The sequence below is a fragment of the Nycticebus coucang genome, chromosome 19, assembly GCF_027406575.1.
Source record: "Nycticebus coucang isolate mNycCou1 chromosome 19, mNycCou1.pri, whole genome shotgun sequence".
NCBI classification, from domain to species: domain Eukaryota; kingdom Metazoa; phylum Chordata; class Mammalia; order Primates; family Lorisidae; genus Nycticebus; species Nycticebus coucang.
The window spans coordinates 15,521,476-15,541,339 of record NC_069798.1 but is presented as its reverse complement, the minus strand read 5'-3'; the positions used below and the strand labels follow the sequence as shown (position 1 = coordinate 15,541,339).

Sequence of the window (19,864 nt, the reverse complement as noted above, 5' to 3'; positions counted from 1 at the left end):
CCACCACCACCAGCGGTTGGCACTGTCCTATTTCTTTTGACATCTCACAATTCTTTTTGGAAACTAGATTTTTTTTTAAGATAATATATTGATACAACTCTAGCTACTGACCCACCATCACTACCAGGACTAATGTCATCATTTGCTTGATTGGTTGTTCAACTGTTTAATGACTGGCTCAACTAATTCTTCAAAATCTTTTCCCCCTATACTGTGCAGCCTCTGACATTCTTGCTCAGGTTTTTACCCTTGTTTTTTTTGCCTTATGGCCTAGGTATGTCAGGGTCACCCCTGGGTTAACACAAGTCATTCATTGATTGAAGGTTGTGCTTAAACCCTTGTGATCAGTTACATTTTTATTCTTTGCCATTGGATGTGTGTGTGTGTGTGAGAGAGAGAGACTTGGAGGTTTGTGATCACAGTTCATGGTGTAGACACACATTCAGCCAGGGATTACTAGTTTGGATTTTGCTCTCTGACCACTGCTGAGAGTGCACAGTCTTTTTTTGTTGTTGTGATTGTCATTGTTTAGCTGGCCCAGGCTGGGTTTGAACCTGCCAGCCTCAGTGGATGTGGGCGGCGCTGTAACCACTGTGCTATGGGCGCCAAGCCAAGCGTGCACAGTCTTAAGCGTGCATACAGTCTTCTAGATGGCCAGAGAAGACTCTACTATTTCTACACCTGACTCACTAGGAGTTGCCACTGTGTCAGAGTAGCTAACAGTCTTTGGTCAGAGGCTGTGCTTAAGTCCCTTGTGCTAGTGAGGTTCCACCCCATGTTGATGGCTTTGTGTGCACCTTGGGGGATGTTTTTGAGTCTGCCCCATGACTTGCTCTGATTGACCCTGAAGGAGTGCAGCCTAGTGCATGCACACAGCCTCCCAACCTCTAGAATTATCGGAATTATCAGAAACAGAAAGGCTCTTTTTGGCTGTTGCTTTCTCTGATTCGCTTTATTAAATTTCTGGCTGCTCTGCTGTTTTGCTTGTATCATAATCACCAGCCTCTTAATTGCTATACACCAAGATCTTCATTGTTTTCTATAATACCCTTGGGTACAGAGTCCTCTACTCTGCTCAAAATAGTTCACTCAAGCAGAGATGTAGCACTCGTTGTCCTATGGACAAAAGACAAAAGTGGTTTCCTCCTGAATAGAACCACTGTGCCACCAGAGCGGGAGGTAGGACCCACTTTTTCTGGAGTAACACCCCTGCACAGGGGAAAGCTGGTAGCCCCTGGTCTTCCCAGCTTGCCTCTCCCAGCATGGAACCTCCACTCTAGGAGCCAGCTGGGGTGGGCAAGATTGGGGATCATGGTATTCTTAGCCTACATGCCTAGGTTATTGATTCCACCCTAAAAGTGGGGGCTTGGACATGGTCCTCTCTGCTGAGCCCCTGTAGAATAGAGCTTCTCAATACAGGGCTGCAGAATAATGAGAAATATCAGTAGCCCACCCCTCCCAGGATAAAGCCATAGCCCCAAACTGGAGTATAGTGGGGAAAGAGAACTCATCTTCTCTGCCACACATGCAGGTAAAGCATCCATAAAACAGGGTTGAGGGATGGGTGGGCAACAGAGGGAGTCATGCTTAAACATCACAGGCTCTTGCTGTTCTTACCTAGATTCAGATTTCTAAAATAACTGTTTCTTCACTTGCTATATGCTTTATGACTATTTCCAAAGACTTCAATTGAAACTTTTTTTTCAACAATTAAATTTTTGTTTTATTGGAGAGACTTTCTGTTGACCTCCTCACTCTGTTGTTCTGGAAGCTCTGCTTCCCTTATGCTTTATCTTGAATATATCTGTGCATTTTCTACCTGCCTTAAAATGAATTATTTCTAGTAGTTAAGAAATGTAGAAAAGTGTATTCTTTAAATATTTTATTACTCTTTACCTTTGCATCCCTAAACACAAGGACAGAGTTGGACAGCCTTGGCCATATGAATGACTAAGTTGGAATATTTTTAATTCATTTCACTAGAATGAGTTCTGGGGTTGTGGCTGGTATAGAAAAGGGAAAAAAAGAAAACCCTTGAGATTATTTTCAGCAACAAAAACAGTTTTCTTTTGCTAAAATGATGGCAGCTAAAGAAAAATATCATGGATGTCAGTGGGTCATATAGAAAATTAACATGAGACACTCAAATCCACTCCTTGCCCCAAAGATTTTACATTTAAGTCAAAACTGGGGGACTGTTGAAAAAACCAACGGTTGCTATAAAATGCTTACCTGAGACAGACTCATGTTAAGTAATTGTTGGAAGAGAATGAGATAAACTACTTGGCCGCCCCAATCTCTCCCCCTGCTTTGATGGAATAGAGCTCACCACCAACTTATTATCTTCCTGCTCCAAACATAAGCTTCTGAAGGCTTGCATGCCAGGGGACATCTGAAACAGAAGGCTTCCTTCCCACTACTTTCCTACAACTGTTCTTCATTTTGTCAGTGGGGGACTCCATGTCTCCAGCCTAAAATAAAAATGTAAGCGGTCCCCATCTTGTGCTCTAAAAGTCACTATTTGGGATATCTTTCCACAAAAAATGCATTACATACAGGGCAAAGTCACCAAACCAGGCCACAGAGCTAGTTTGGTACAGAAGCTACCTTTAGAATGATTCACATAATTCTACCCAAAGCATGCCCCCTACTGATGTTTCCATGGGAAATGGAAATCCTGACTTCCAACCCTGCACTTCTCAGGCTGCAGTCAAGGCAGAGAAAGAAGAAACACCCCCTTCTTTCCCTTCTCCTCCCACTGCCAGGTAACCAAATCTCTGAGCAGGGACTGCTGAGAGCCTCAGGGCTCCAGAGAGTCAAAGGCTGAGAAATGAGGGCAAGGGAGAGGGGTCCATGAACAGGGCCTGCTGGGGGGAGGGCAGGAGCAACAGGGAAGGTCTGGGGTATGGTGCTTGGACATTTAAGCAGATAGGGAGATGACTGGGACCAGGATGACAAGCTCTTAAACTGATGCAGAGGGAAGTATGGGGCAAATCAAGGGGGATAAAGAATAAGAATAATAGCTAACTTGTAAGCAAGGGCTTCCTGGGTTCTACGAGCTTATCTATCAGTATTAAGTAATCCTCACAGCAGTGTTAGACATGGGCACTATTAGTAGGAACTCCAGTAACAGAAGTGACTGGTACAAGCTGCCAGCCTTGCTTTGTCCTCCAGCTTGGGAGGACGGGGGTTCCCCATCCCCTATTCACAGCTCCTTAGTGTGGTGATATCATAGACAAGATTGCTCCATGCTGATACTAACCCCCTGTTTTCAGAGACTGGATGGCTAAAACCAGCTCTTTGCAGATTCTTTTGGAGCTGGGTTCTGGATGCCAACTGGGTTTGCAAATTAGAAGTATTTGCATACAAAGAGAACTATGGAAGAAGTTCCTTGAACATTTCTGCAGCTGTGCCCTGTCTCTGGTTTCCGGGGTGCCAAGCCATGGCCACAGAGGCAGCAGCACCATGGTGGGACTCTCCCCTTGAAATCTGGGCTGGCACCCAGCCATCCCAGCCGAGGCCTCCTTGGAAGCCCAGCTCAGAGCCTCCTGCACTTGCTCTTAACCACTTAGGTTAGCACCCGTTACTCTGAACGTCTCTTTCTGTTTCTGATACCGGGAGAGGTGTTTATCTCCTGCCCTGGGCCCTGACTGACAATCTCCTCTTCTGTCTCCTCCCTCTATACCTGAGGGGAGAACAATGGCAGGCAGTGGGGAAGACTGCGAAGGACTCATGCATTCACTCACCCAACACCTGCCATGGTCTAGGGGCAGGACCAGGCTCCTGATTCTCCAACCCTCTGCCCCCTCATCCTAAGATGGGCCAGCAGGACGCAAACGAGTAGGAGAAACAGCGTGTGCCCCGTCTGCTCATCTATTGGCAGGTTCCTAAACACCCGCTCTCCAGAGCCTGCAGCTGACTCCGGAGCCCTTAACTACCAGGCAGGAGGATGGATAGGCTTGGGAAAACACCGGAAGGGAGTGACAAGGTCCAGTAGCAGAGTCATATGTTAGAGGTTAATTTATTAACATACATAAGCTGGGGGCTGATTTATTAAACTGCAAGCTCCGTAGCTCTACCAGAAAGGTCTTGTGCATTTCTGGATCCTGGTGTCTCCCCTACCAGGTCAGGATCCTCTGTCTTTCTTCAGGAGGGAATTTGTTTCTAGTGACTGATTATCTATACGCTGTTTGTGGCCCTCTTACCTTGGCAGATAGGGAACGAGTAGAAACCCGAGCGGCAGGTATCACACCGAGGGCCCTGGACCCCAGGGCGGCACAGGCACCTTCCGTGGCTGTCACATATCTCAGGGAGAACACCTGCCAGGTGACAGTCACACCCTGAAAAGGGGGAGGGACATTCAGAGGGGGTCTCTGTCCTCCAGGAATTATCCAAGGCTTTTGAACATTCTTAGCCCAGGAGACCATCTACTAAAGGGAATTTAAAAATAAGTTCAGGAAAAGTCAGAGATACCTCTAAAACCATCCAGGGATGGGTATTCATTTGCAAAACAGTTACAATCTTTTAGCATCTACCCTAAAAATGTGGAAACATTTTTTTTTCCTCCAAATCTGAACCCTGTAGAGTAAAACTTCAATTTAATAGATTCCTATCTAATGACAATCTTGAATTAAATATATTTCTATTTATTATTTTAGAAGAAACCATAAAACCAATGTGGGTTTATGTAGGAAACTACCCACAGCGCCAGACTCAAGTCTAGAGGCCTAGAGTCTGCTCACATGTGATGGTTTATGATGTGAGGGGCTCCCTCTTAAAAGTAGCCCCATGTGCAGGACACAACTCTGCATATCACAGCCTAACATGTTAGATATTTTACTTGTTTTGTGTTTTCTATATTACGTATGTTATTGTTTGAGTCCCCCACTGGAATATAAGCTCTCAAAGAGCTGGGAAATTGTTTTTTTCTATTGTATTCACTGCTGAGTCCCCAGTAGCCAGAATGGTGCTTTGCAAATAAGAGGGGATCTTAAAATAATTACGAAAGAAATGACTGGGTAGGCATAGCACCCACATCCTCTGGGTACTCACTCTCCACCCCAAGACAGCCCACCGAACATTCCTGCTGCTCTCTGCCCAAGGGCTTGTCTTTTGGCAACAGAAGCTCCTCAGCCTTCCTACAGGCCAAGCTGTACATGCCACAGAGTTACTGCCCCAGAAGCAGTCAGGCTTCTAGTACCAGGGGATAACCGAGGTTACCCACTTAGACGGGTTCACTTTGAGCCAGTTCTACACCATCTCCTAGAGCTGCTTAGAGGGATCCAGCTCGGGTGTGACTGTAGGAACTTGTCAGCTAAAGCACCTTTATAAAGGCTCCTTCACTCCCTGACTCACTCCCCTCCTGGAGTTTTCTGGGATCACTTCCCAAATAAACTACTTAAGCTCAATTTCTTTCTTTGGAAAGAAACTCAAATAAGACAGTAGACAACTGGCTGCCACTGAAGGTTTTGAGCAAGCCAGTAATGTGTAACCAGCTCTGTGTAGTTCCTTAATCAGGTAGCGTGGTCATAAGAGACAGGCTGAACTGGAACGGAGAGCATTGAGCAGGTCAACGAGGTGACACCTGCAAGGCCCCTGCCGTGCTCCTGAAAAAGGGAGACTTGAACCTGGGCTTGGCAGTGTGCACAGGAAGAATAGAATGCGGAGCCTAACATCTTCTTTGAAGTTAAACTAAAAGGGAGGTCACTTGCCTTTTATATCTCCAGCTGCTGGATCTTCTGCACTTGGAGTAGAAATAGGAAAAATGGGAGTTCCTGTAAAAATAGTTTATTAAAAAAAACAAGAACCACAAAAATCATTTTACCACAAGGCATTTGCACCATAATATTTATTGCAGCTCAATTCATAATTGCCAAGTTGGGGAAGCAACCCAAACACCCATCGACCCATGAATGGATCAACAAATTGTGGTATATGTATACCATGGAATACTGTTGAGCCATAAAAAATATGGAGACTTTACATCTTTATGTTTACATGGATGGAGTTGAAAAACTTTCTTCTTAATAAAGTATTGCAAGAACGGAAAAACAAATAGCCAATGTACTCAATGCTAATATGAAACCAACACATGTTCACATAAACAATAAAACACAAATATAGTCTAGTACTAGGGGTCAAGGGAGGGTGAGGGCAATTGGCAGAAGGAGGGAGGGCATTTGGTGGGATCTCACCTAATGGGCACAATGCGTGGGTGGATACTACGCCCCCTGGGTGAGGGGCTCTTTCACAACTGGAACTTTATCTTGGAAGTGAGAACAATGTAATCTAAAAATCTGTACCCTCCTATTAATTTGAAATAAAAAAATAGAGAATGATTAAGGTGATAGGAAAGTAAACCTTTAAATTACACTAAGTTGGAAGAAGTCCTCCTTCACTTAGTGAAAAGTAGCATGCAGAAAATGAAACAGAGATGCTACTGCCCTATCTCAGATGTGCTGGTAACTGAAGCCAGACGGCTCAGACATTCTGATCCGTATATTAATGAACAGACACGGACGCCCTGTGTTCACAATAGCTAAGTTTCAGCCCAAGCCGGGATAAGCTTGGCTTCTTCAGCAGCCTTATTGCCTTTTTTAATGTAAAATCGAGACTTTCAAAAAATGTTTTCTTTCCTGTTATTCTTTAAAATCTTATGCTATAAAACTGCTTCAAGTTTCTGCTTTTTTTTTACACTAAAAAGGCAAATGCAATTTCTGTTCAGCCCCTATGCAATAATCACAGGTTCTAAATCGATAAAACCCCAAAGTGATGTCATTTTATTTGGACTTAAAACATTTGTTTCTTGAAATATAAGGTGACCATATAACTCAACTTCCAAACTAGGACACTCTCCACTGAGAAAGTGGGTGCAATTTTTTTTTTCAAGTCAAAATCTAAATTGTCACAATTTATTAATGAATAGCAGTAAAACTCACTCTCCAACTCAAATGCCTGTGTGCAAGGTCCTACAATTTAATCAATCTGTTAGGTTTAAGGAAGTCATTCCTTTTTAATCTAGCCTAGAAGAGAAGTGACACAGAATTTTAAGATTTTACTTTCTACATGACAACAGTATTAATATAGCTTAATCTGAAAAAAGTCTGGCCACAAGCATGTTGACTAATTTGCCTGTGGAACTGGTGCAATCAGACAAAATGTTTAAATTTATTTTGAATATATACCATCAAAAATATTCACTTAATGTGGCCTTATCTGTTTATACCAAAAGGCTTTCTTTCCCCCAAATAAAAGTTCAGGAAACATTTTTTGAATGAAAAACACTATACCTTCTAAAACAGTGAGCTCACAAAAAATGCAGCAGATTGCTAGGGACACTTAGTGCAATGTGAAAGTAAATCCACTGAAAAGAAGATCTGAAATGTGGCCATAGATCTTATGAAAAATTACAACGAGCCCTTTACTTCATTGACTTTTAGCTATTTCATAAATACTATAAGAGAAACTGGATGGTTTGTGATGAAACTTAGAAAAATTTCTTTTTTCATACAGTAAACATGTACATTTTTCCATTTGGCTTCTTCTTCTAATCCTCCTTCACTGTGAGGAAGAGATACTGAGTTCTTCTAGATTTTTGGCTAGGTGGTTTGTTCCCAAACTGACTGGACTCTCCAGGTAGGTAGCTCCTGCCCAGGGTTTTCCTGTCACTGGATCTATGACTCTTCCGACTTTGAAAAGGAGCTCAGCCAGTTCCTGTTTCACGTGCTTCGTTCGTGGAACAGGTAAAGCTTTGAGAAGCACAATATCCCCAACTGTGCACGGCTGAAGAGCATCATGAGCAAAGTTAAGTTTTCCACTTATTAAAATACTTCCATAAATAGGGATCCAGAACAAGCCTGGTCACTCTCACTCTAGCAGTTTTTTGCATTGCTGTCCCAATCACCTTCCCCACGATCCATTTGGCATGGACAGATGAATGAACTATGGACATTATGTGGCGTTGGTCACCTCTACCAGCTTTGAGCAGCCACGTGACCCGCAGAACAAGTGGGTGCAATTTTAATGATTACTCTGGCACAGCAGGTGCAAACTAGAATATATACTCACCCCTCTTGTGTGATTCTTGTGCCCCTGTCCTCCCAACTCAATATGCTCTTCCCGTGACAGATCTACAGGAGTTATGCTGGTGGGGATGGGAAAGAACTAAGGTGGCAATGGTGGGGGAGTCTTTTTGATCCAGTGTTCTTTTGTCCTAACCCCAAAGTGCAGTTTTTACTCTGTTGCAAAACAAACAGAATCAATGCTCTCATCATAATTTGCATAGCTGGCTTCATAGATTCTCTTGCTTTGTTTTCTCTAGTGTTTCTGACAAATATGTACCTTTCCCCTTGGAGATGCTCACTTGGATCAAGGCCGGGTGTGGAGTAACAACTTGGCCTTTTGTCCAGTAAGAAAGAGGAAACACGTCCCCCTCAACTCCCGGCCAAACACAACACAAGCCGCTTCTATGCAAACAAACATCTAGAAGCCCGTGACATTTCCTCTAAGCTTATGAAAAATCACACATATGGATTAGTAGTCAGCTGAAATTGCCAATATTTGAACTTTTTGACCTGTCGAGATGACAGTGTCGATGGTATGATGTAACACTTTCAAGATGAGTAAGACAATAAAATGAATGTATATAAAACTCATATTCCAAGCTTTTGGAAACACTTTCAGGTAAATACACTCTGTCTGCCCCATTTCTGTCTTCCTCCCAACCCTGCCCACCATGCCCACAGGGGTCAATGCACAGAGCCAGCTATGGACCAAAAGGGGAACCTCCTGTTCCCCAGCAGGTACTTACCCAGACAAAACGGGAAATCATAGTATCCAGCCGCACACATCTCACAGTCAGCTCCATGGAAATTCGGCTTGCAGTGACAGCGGCCCGAGCCCTGCTCACAGTCCTCTGCACGCTCAGGGTCACAGCTGCAAGCTAACAGAGATCCCAGTTTTCACTGTACCTAAGGAGGCGGATACGCCCCAGTAACAAGCAGTGTTTCATACTGGGTCACTGGTCTACAGTTATTCTTGAAAGAGCACAGCCTGCTTCTCACTTCAGACCTGACTGATGGTTCTCATGGACTGACCCTAAGGGGGTGCCTAGCAATCAGCTCTTAGGAGCGCCCACCCTGAGACCTTCTTGTGGAGGGTGGTCATTACAGTGAGCATTGCCCAGCTCGCAGAGGAAAAGGCGCAGCCTGCACTGACTGCAATCAGGAGCTGGACAGGGGTGCTGTAGGTCCTGGTAGGTCAGTTGGGCACAGCCCCTCCTGACCATGAGCCAACTGCAGAGGCCCACAAAGTGCTCATTGTCACACAGCTGCAATACAGACACGCGTATGGGGTGGCTGGACACGGATACCAAATCTGTGGACGGCACAGGACGATTACACTCAGAACCCAAATGTTAGACTCGAGCAGCATGGCTTAACGCCAGTGGTTTTTGCAACCAAACTGGATTATTCGGCTTGCATGGCAGAGGGACATAGCTGGAGTATAAGAGGTTTGATAACTTCCCACTTGGGGGTTTCACTTTACCGGTAGGTTGTCACTCTAGACAGGGGCGGCTACTGTCAATGCCATCTGAGTATATCCGCAGGAGCCAGGCAGCCTGGCGTCTCCAGGTGTCCTGTCTTTAATTTGTTCAGGATTTAGTGGATCCCTATGGATCCTTTATGCTAAGCCTCTAATACCGCTGTGGGCCACTTCAGTCATGAGAAAAAACTAGAAACGTGATTTAAAGGTGAGGCTGCTAAGCAGGCGTGATCACATTCACAAGCCCTGCTTCCCTTTGCTGATGTCTATGCTCTGTGGGCACAAGTGAGGGGCACACTTTTCAGGGGGACGTGGAAGAAGGAAGGAAGTAGGAGTACACCTCATTGACAACCGAGAATGCCCTGCAAAGAATCAGATCAGTTTCCATGTTCCTTGGTGTCTTCAAATGTAAACAACATGACAAATTCATTGAGGGGCGGAACACAGGCAACTTCAGGACCGAAATTATTTTCCAGCTGGGACAGCCGAACAGCACAGAAGAACGAAATACTGAATAAAGTATAGACTAGATAGGTGGAACAAACTCCATAATCTGACCGACGACTGATGATCCCCTAAAAACCAATGGCATTTTTCTGTGTAACACAAGTGTTAAGGCACCATCCTGCCAGCCGGAAATGAACTATACCGTGGATCTCCAGGTCAGTGGCTTTGATGCCTACCCCCAAATATATAACTACTCAGACCCTTTGATTTCCCTGCATCTAAAAATGTGAAGGCTAATAGAACGTCCTGCTTGTTGTGATAATTACATGAAACGTCTGTGTATTTAGGTGATGCCTTGCATGTGGTGAGTGCTTAATAAATTGTAGCTATTTTAAATACTCTATTATAATTAAATCCTATGAACTCATTGCTATTGTTGTCTTGATGTTAATTCTGACAAAAATGGAAATTATTAGAGATCAAAACATCTTGAAAGAACAGACAATGGAGGAACCAGCGTTCCTCACATGTCTTGTATGTGACAGGCCCAGTGGCATTTCCCACAAGCTTTCGATGGCATTTCATTTACTCTTATGAAACATATTGTCATTTCCATTTACAGATAAGGACTTGGAGGCTTGGAGAGATTATGTAACCACCTGAGGTCCCACAGTCAGGAAGGTGTAGCACCAGTTCTGTGAAGAGTGAGGGCGTGAAGCATGTTATTCACCAATGGCAATTTGGCCAGATGGCCTCCTTGAGCCAGTGGACACAGCCTAAGATGACCAGGTTGAAATGAGACTTACGGATGCAGCCATGCGGGGCGTCAGCTGGAACCCCATAAGGGCGGTAATAACCTTTGGCACACTCTTCACAGTTGACACCAGCTGTGTTATGCTAGAAGGAAACAAAAGGAACTTAGAAAGAAAGGTCCTGGGGAAGAAGCCCAGTGCTCCTCATTTTGTTCTATTCACCCGGAGGACTAATTCTGTCATAGCATTGCAATATGGCAAGGGCTAAATTACAAAGTCACTAAGAAAATAAGCCTTGGTCTTGACCTTGAGTCTCTTGAGATTTACCACAGGACACTGGCTTAACCTTGGCTGTGGGTTTTTCCCCACGCTGGGGGAAGAAATGGGAAAAAGTTCCATGAACTGGAACAGCCCAAGCTTATCCTCTACCCAAGGACTTTGCTTTAACGAAGCGCCTGACATTTAAATAAGAAAAACGCCAAGTAGACTATTCCCCATAGCTTTACTCGGAAGAACTGATGAATGGATAATAAACTGTCTTTAGGTTTACCCAAGCAATCAGGGGTCATGTGTGCATTTACGGCTTCTCCAATTTTGGAAGAAATAGCATATACGTATGTTTGTCTCTCGTTGTTCTAATTTTATCTGTGCTTTAGTCATGAAACCTTTTCCCGAACATCTCTACCATGTAAATGGAAAATGTAGCCACCAGTCTCATACACAGAGCTCGTTTTAAAGTACAATAGTAAGAGGCTTTTTCTAGATCATGGTAATCCTTTTAATTGCCACGAAATCAAATTATCCAACATGCATCATCAGTTTCCAAGAACTATACGCCATGGATCTAACTCAATTCTGCCTCTCCATCCCTCTAATTTGGAAATAATTAAGGGGACAGTGTTCTTTCATTAATAAAAAGAAAGGCAACAGGAAGTTACAAGAACAAATATAATACACTGACCCCACAACAGTTTGTGCAGAAACACCAAGAGGAAAACAAAGACCCATTCTGGACCCTCTCTCCTGTTTTATATGATTTTATTAACTACAGACTTTTATTTATTACCACTCCTTTTCCTGTAGGCTAAAATCTGAATTCACTTTAACGCTGAGGTCTGAAAACTGCACTGGCCCCTCCTCTGACTTAACAGTTACAGGTGTAAACATTATGGGCAAGTAAGAAACAGCTGTAGCCCACCCTGCCCTCCCACTGAACGTCCATGAACCCTCAACGCCATTGCTAACCACCATAACAGGGAACGCCAGATTAATCCTGGCCCCCAAATCTTTTCCCATCAGAAGAGAAAATGAGAAAATGTTCCCTGAGATGGGCAGCCCAAGCTTTCCCCCTCTAACCCCAAAAACAACAACAAAAGACTGAGAACGGGCAGCAAATTATATTATTTTGTAGATGGAATAACGCCTGGAGTTTGCCCTGAAGTCTCAGGCGGGTCTCAGGGCAAGACATAACCCTTTATCCATGGACGCCAAGGTCCTGGGTGGACCAAGGCCAGGCTGAGACCCAAGAACAGTAGTGGCTCCATAATTTCTATATGGGAGGTACGGGGGGAAGAAATCTTGCTGAGAGGAGTGGGTGCTTGAAGTTGAATTTGCATGACACAGAAGACCAGAAAACCTCAGCCCTTTGAGCTATGAGAGGAGGGTGCTGATGGCACCTCTGCAGCTCATAAACCCACCTTCAGCTTAGTCCCTCCTTTGGCACCTCTCAGACAGCCTGTCCATGTGTGTGTTTTTGCTGCCTCCAAGATCCTCCCCAAAGTGCTTTTCAATCTTCCAGCAAACCCTCTCTCAGGTCCTTGACCCTGTCTATAATTCTGCCCCTGGCTTCCTTTTCTGTGAACACCACTGAGTGGTCCGCTCACTGGCTGGCCTCTCCCAGGAGACCCCCTAAGGCTTCCTCAAGCTTACACAGCACACAGGATCTGGCCTGTGTTACCTCTCTGGACTCACGGACCTTCTAACTCAGTCCCCTCCAGTCACACTGAGCTCCTCCCTCCCTGCCAGCCCCTCTGCCCTGGAAGCTGTCTCCATGCAGGTGCCTGAGTCATTTTCTCACTTCTTCCCATCTTTACTACAGTGCCGCATCTCAGCGCACCATTTAAAAGTTCTCATATTCCAAACCCACAGTTAAAACAGAAAACCTATGAAATAAAAATACAATCAATACCAAGTGAGAACGCAGCTGTCTCTGATAACTGCTACCCTGCAAGAAAAGGGTCTGGCTCTCTTAGGTCCTGCCTGCTTGATCACCTGAAAGTCTCTGGGGCCAGCCTACCTGGGACGTCCCCACTTTGTGTCCCCACACTGGTGCTGATGGCAGAAATCCTCATTTGCCCATTATCAGGACTGCATAGAAAAGGCAGATATGCGTCTTCCAGCAAATCCAAACTTGCTCTTGAAGCATCACCTTCTAGCTCACCAACCCAACCAGCCGCGCAGCCTCCTCCCTTCCCAGCCAAGACTCCCCACCCCTTTGCATATGGCATAAGATGGGCTTCCATTTTTTCCCCTAATGAAGAGCCAATTGTCCCAACGTCATTCATATAATGCCCATCTTTCTTTTCCATAACAAGTGCGAATTTTATCTGAAATCAAATCTTTTTCTTAAGCCCAACTTTAACATCTGTATAAATTTGTTTCTTGATTGTCCAGGAGATTCCACTGGACTATTCAATTATCCCTGCAACAAGCCCAGGTCAGTACAGACTCATGAGTACTTCTGATATCTAAGAAGACAAATTTCCTCCACAGTTGTTCATCTTTTCTAAAATATCTATCTATTCTCGTATATTTTTCATTGATAAGTACTTTAGAATTAGTCGGTCAACCTTCATTAAAAAAATCCCTTGGAGTTCTGATTGTGATTGCACTGAATTTATAGACTGGTTTCCAAGACATGGTGTATTTGTAATATTAAGTCTGGAAACACATGCCTTTCCAAACAGGTTTTCTGTTAAAAACGTCAGTAAAGTTATATAAGTTGGACTGCAGCTCTACAGCTAACTCCTGTCTGCCAGCTCTTAGAGCACCTTGAATCTTTCCAATATCCATAGACATGTTCTCCTTCACGTGTGTGCTTTTGCTTTCTAACTTTCCAGAATCTCTCGAAATTCCTTGTCTGGTCAGGCTACGCTTTCCTATTTCTCATGCCATGATTCTGGAAGGAGGGAGTGTTTTGCTTTTAAAATATGTTTTCTGGGCTGGGCATGGTGGCTCATGCCTGTAATCCCAGCACTCTAGGAAACCAAGGCAGGTGGATCAGATGAGCTCAGGAGTTTTAGACCATCCTGAGCAAGAGCAAGACCCTGTCTCTAAAAAAGAGCCGGGCATTGTGGTGGGCGCCTGTAGTCTCAGCTGCTCGGGAGGCTGAGGAGAGAGGATCTCTTAAGCCCAAGAGTTTGAGGTTGCTGTGAGCTGTGATGCCATAGCACTCTATCCAGTGCACAGAGTGAGATTCTATCTGAAAAAAAAAAAAATTCTGTATTTCAGCGGGATTTGTTGCAGAAGAGAACATGGCCGTCTGTGCTCCATCTTCCTCTTGTTCTCATCTCTGAGCCCCATGTGGTCTATGTGAGACAGATAAACAGACTGGAAATAGTGAGACCAATATGTCAAGGACACAAACACTGAGGGAACACGCTTGAGACTTAGAAGTCATGTCACTATGCAAGAGGCCAAAGACTTTGTTATAGTTCACAGAGTATCTTCAAGGATCATCTCAAACAACAGGGCTAATCTTTAACCTCAGGTAAGAACATCAATTTTTTTTTTTTTTTTTGAGACAGAGCCTCAAGCTGTCACCCTGGGTAGAGTGCCGTGGTGTCACAGCTCACAGCAACTTCCAACTCTTGGGCTCAAGCGATTCTCCTGCCTCTGCCTCCCAAGTAGCTGGAACTACAGGCACCCACCACAATGCCCGGCTATTTTTTGGTTGCAGCCATCATTGTTGTTTGGTGGGCCCTGGCTGGATTCGAACCCGCCAGCTCAGGTGTATGTGGCTGGTGCCTTAGCTGCTGGAGCCACAGGCGCCGAGCCAGAACATCAATATTTTACCAAAGAGAAAGAAATAAAGAAGGAGCCAATCCAAAAGTGTGCTACTGGCCACCTTTTCTGCCCAACATTTTATTACGAAAAATTTCCCATCTTACAGTGACCACCTATACACCCCCACTTAGAATTTATAATTAAAATTTTACTCTACCGGCCTTATCACTAAGTTTATCCATCCAGCCATTCCTCTATCCATTACTATCTTATTTTTTAGGCTTTAAAAATAAAATTTCAGACATCAGTCACTTCCCTCTAAATACTGCAGCATACACAAAGATCATGGTTGCTCTAAGCTCCACTCACTGGTTCTTCAGAACATAAAGGATCCATATTTTCTAGAGATAAAGGTCACAAAAATATGTAACTCATGCTATGCTGATCCCTTTGCCAGGTGGCAGTTTCCCTCCCATATCTTTCTGTTTATGTTCACTCTTTGCTGCCATCAGATAATGATTTTGGGAACTTTTTTGCTGCTGTTTGTTTCTCATTTACATTATGTCCATAGTTTATAGTATGAGCCAAAAAAACCACCCATTCTCAAGAGAAATGACAATAAACAGCAACCAATCCTCTGTGGGAGGCTTGGGTCCTTCAGGAGCCGCTAGACCAGAACATAAGCAGAACTCTCTCCTTCTCCTCTGGTCAATATAACATAAAAGTTAACTATGCCAAAGTACACTTAAAATGATAAATGTTATGTTGTATCTATTTCACCACAATAAAAAATTAAGTTAATCATGCTACCTGAATATCTAACTTTTAGAAAAGACACTTTAAGTTGGAAAAACTGCAGCGTGTGCAAACAAGATTTCAGTAACTTTATATGCAAATGAAAAATGCTTTGGCAGAGACACTGTGGGGGTGGGGTGGGGAAGAGACTATATTGATGGTTTTCCGGAACAGCAAAGTGTAAAACATCATATCACTAAAGAAACGTCAAGAGGAACAAGGTATTCTAAAAACAAATCAAAAGGACTTGATCTTTCGTCTGCAGAAAGGATTCTATGCTCGCATCCTAGTCCAGTGTTCTGCAACTAATGTGCATACGAGTCACCTGAGGGGCTTGGAGTGCTTTGCCTTAAGAAGATCTTACGGCTTGGCGCCCATAGCACAGTGGTTACAGCATTAGCCACATACACCAAGGGTGGCGGGTTCAAACCCAGCCTAGGACAGCTAAACAACAATGGCAACTGCAACCAAAAATAGCCGGGCATTGTGGCGGGCACCTGTAGTCCCAGCTACTTGGGAGGCTGAGGCAAGAGAATCGCTTAAGCCCAAGACTTGGAGGTTGCTGTGAACTGTGACGCCACAGCACTCTACCAAGGGTGACAGCTTGAGACTTTGCCTCAAAAAAAAAGATCTTAGGACCTTTTGCTTACACATGAAACTTTGAGATTTGTAGCAAACCTATGGCTTATATTTTACTTGTATTTTAATTATCCGCAAGAACAGATGATATTGAACATGTGGAATGGAAGGCAGGTGAAGAACTGGGTATCTCTCTATGGGTGTAGAGCCCTGGTTCCATTTGAAAGGGCATTTCACATGAAAAGTGACTCTTCAGTAGGACCATGAATAAAAAATCACTCTGAAAGCACCCAAGAGTGACAATGCAGACCAAATTCATGAACATTTGCTAGGATTTTTGATGACTGTCTCAAAGCAGATATTCTCATGCCCTCCTCTGCCATACACCTCGCTTGGCCAAATCCCAGTAAACCCAGCTGTCCTACAGAAGGTCTGGAAATCAGTGTTTCCTTTTTGTTATCTAAGACAGACATCATTAATTGATCATGATGTACTTCCTCAGTGGGTCTGGATTCGGAATCTTCCTGAAAACAGGATGTAAGATCAGCACAGAAGTTGAAGCCCTATTTGCCCTATTATCTTAGAGCTTTTCTAACCACGAGATGGATAGAAGCCAAGAATGAAAGCCCATATAGGCAAAGACCTAAACGAGGAACCCAATCAAAGGAATTTGGGTAAACTGCTTCCGCCCATTTTCCCTGCAATCATTAAATTACATCCAGCTAACAAAGCCATGTGTGAACAAAAGTGGAGAAATGGTCTCAGAAAATACTTGTAATTGCTTATCACTTTCTTGACATCTTTTGGGGAACAGAGCTTACTGAATGCTCAGTCCCTATGGCAACATACCCACTTCATTCATAGTGCCTCACCTGGCAGTTAATACAGACCCCTCCACCTGCATAGATGCCCTGGGTGTTCAAGCTTGCCTGCTGCTGCTCAACATCTGGATCATAGTAACAGTCAGTGGCATGGCCGTGGCAGTTGCATGCTGGAAAAAAGCACATGAAGTCAACATTCCACCATCACTATGAGATGCTTAGTAAATTCCTCTAATGTTACTACTGTGCATTGAGCTACAAAAAGTCTATCCTGGAATACTGGGGCCACTCTTAGTGGAAAATTTAAGGGACTGTCACACAAACCCCAACATATAATAATATGTCTTATAGAGCTCCTTTCATTAATTAGTTGATATTAAATTAGAGCAGTTTATTTTAATAGATTAGATATACAATTATAACAAATTAAGATATATCAAAATGCCAATTAAACTTCATGCATAAAGAGAATATTATTGTTACTGCTATCAGTAAAACTAGCCGTAACAACAGAGCTCTTGATACACTGTAAAAAGTGTTTTACACAAATTATCTTGTTTAGTCTGCACTGTAACTCTGTAACGTAGCACCATTTTCCCCATAGTCCAGAAGGGAAAGCTAAGGCTTAGAGAGATTAAGGAATACCTCACAACTAAAAGAGGTAGAATTCAACCTGTCTTCCTTTAACTCCAGAACTCATACTCTTAGCCAATACTAGACCTTCCAACTAAATATATAGTGATCCTTTGGAAATAACATTAATATCTCATTATAGGGAATGGCTAAGAAAACAACAGCATCTTGCGTAACTGTACATTCTGTCATGGCAGCGACTGCACCTGTTTTGTTTACAATAGATCACAGTCCCCAGCACACGGTGGGTTCAACAAACCCTTGTTGGATTGACTTGAATCCATAGGATGCCATCAAAATTGATATCAAAAAGTTTTTAATATAATAAAAAGGTTTTTAATAATTTGGAAAAATCTGGGGAAAATATCTAAAAATATCAAGTGGAAAAGATCAGGATATAAAATTATATAGATAGTATAATCTTGAGTATTTAAAGTATCCATAAAAATACTAAAATATCTAACAAAATATTATGATGGCTCCCTTCTAGGGTCTGAAAGTTTGTGTCCCCCTAAAATTTATAGGTTTAAACCTAGCCACCAATGATGTGATATTATTAGAAGATGGGGCCCTTTGGGAGGTGACAGCCCCAGGGAATTGTCTGGCCCCTTCCACCATGTGTGGACACAGCAAGAAGGCATCATCCATGAACCAGAAAGCAGGGTCTCATCAGACCCTGGATCTGACAGCACCTTGATCTTGGAGTTCTCCCTCTGGAACTTTGAGAAATAAATTTCTATTGTTAGCTGCTCAGTGAATGGGTACTTTGCTGTTCGGGTAGTAAAATTCTTGGTGATTTTACTTAGTTTTTTTTTTTTTAATAAGGTCAAGTTATCTATAAGTAGTATTTAATACTTCTAATATGAAATTTATTTTAAAATCCATTTGGGATTTTCATCATTGCCAAGATGAAAAAGATTTAACAGGAGTAAAATTCTTATTCTTTCTTAGGCAGAAGATATATTCGTTACATTCCAATTAGATCAAATTTCCCAAGTCTTTCTGTATGTTTTAATGAAGTTCCCAAGTGAATTAATTAGGGCAGAAGTCTGAATTTAAAATCACACAAATTACCTGTAACTGGTTAAGACAGGCTGAGGAATTTTTTATTTTCATTTCCTCTATGGTGCCATGATTTAAAAAAAAGAAAATTCAAGCATTTATATTTACTATGTCCCTTATTTCTCCTGAAGTATGTTTATTTTGAATTCCATATTTCAAATAGAATATCCTAATAGGTCTGACTTTCATACACCATTTTTTATAACTTTTAACCACTTTGATATGTTTTAAAAGATTAAAAACTTATGAGAGGAAATTAACCTTCTTTCATGTCTGTTGGAGTGAAACATGTCATTCACTGACAATTTCCATTAATCTGAAAAACTAATCAAGTTGTGAATGTTGGAATTCACATAATCATAGTTATTCGATCAAAATATCCTAAACCGGGGCAGCGCCTGTGGCTCAGGTGGTAAGGCCCCATATACCTAGGGTGGCGGGTTCAAACCCGGCCCCGGCTGAACTGCAACCAAAAAAAAATAGCTGGGCATTGTGGCAGACGCCTGTAGTCCCAGCTACTTGGGAGGCTGAGGCAAGAGAATCGCTTAAGCTCAGGAGTTGGAGGTTGCTGTGAGCTGTGTGATGCCATGGCACTCTACTGAGGGCCATAAAGTGAGACTCTGTCTCTACAAAAAAAAAAAAAAAATATCCTAAACCGGTCCCTGAAAGCAGCAGAAGGAATAACCCCCGATTATCGCCTTTCTCTCTTCCTGACACCCGCAATTCGGGGCTGAGGCAGCTAAGTCATTGAGGAGGCTGCCAGCTCTGACTGTAAGTGACAACAGCCTAGCAAAACCCCTGAATTTAGGGTTGCCTGAGAGTTTGCCTCAGGGAGCATCAACACCTTCCCACCATGTCAGGATCTCTCAAACCCCTCCCTGGGAAGGCCTTTCATTTTACTGGCCTTGAGTGATCATTAGTCTTATCTCTTGACAGTTGAAAAGAAAAATCGGTGTCTTAGCAAAGTAACTAAGAAAATGCCAGGAGGGCTAGGTCAACTAATGTGATGAAAATGTGTCAAATGGTCTATGAACCAAGTGTATGGTGCCCCATGATCATATTGATGTACACAGCTATGATTTAATTAAAAAAAATAAAAGAAAAATTGGGAAATCCATGCCATTCACATTTATTGAGAACTGATAAGTATGGTGGAGTTTTGTTTGTCTTGTTTTGTGGAGGTCCGTTGCTTTGTTTTATCCCTTGCGCCATTGTGGGAGCGAGGTT

At 43.1% G+C, this 19,864-nt stretch overlaps 1 protein-coding gene and 1 pseudogene across 1 annotated transcript in view; both read right to left on the bottom strand.

The window, feature by feature from the left end:
• The window catches only part of LAMA3 (laminin subunit alpha 3), a 285,924-nt gene that overhangs the window by 168,022 nt on the left and 98,038 nt on the right, over positions 1–19,864 (bottom strand). The window contains exons 8-12 of the mRNA XM_053571366.1: positions 16,994–17,112; positions 10,797–10,887; positions 8,810–8,941; positions 5,712–5,774; positions 4,206–4,340 (exon numbers count right to left, since the gene is read on the bottom strand). Coding sequence (XP_053427341.1) covers positions 4,206–4,340; positions 5,712–5,774; positions 8,810–8,941; positions 10,797–10,887; positions 16,994–17,112 — 540 coding nt within the window. The remainder of the gene's footprint in view (positions 1–4,205; positions 4,341–5,711; positions 5,775–8,809; positions 8,942–10,796; positions 10,888–16,993; positions 17,113–19,864) is intronic.
• LOC128571741 (28S ribosomal protein S17, mitochondrial-like) lies at positions 7,558–7,963 on the bottom strand (annotated as a pseudogene).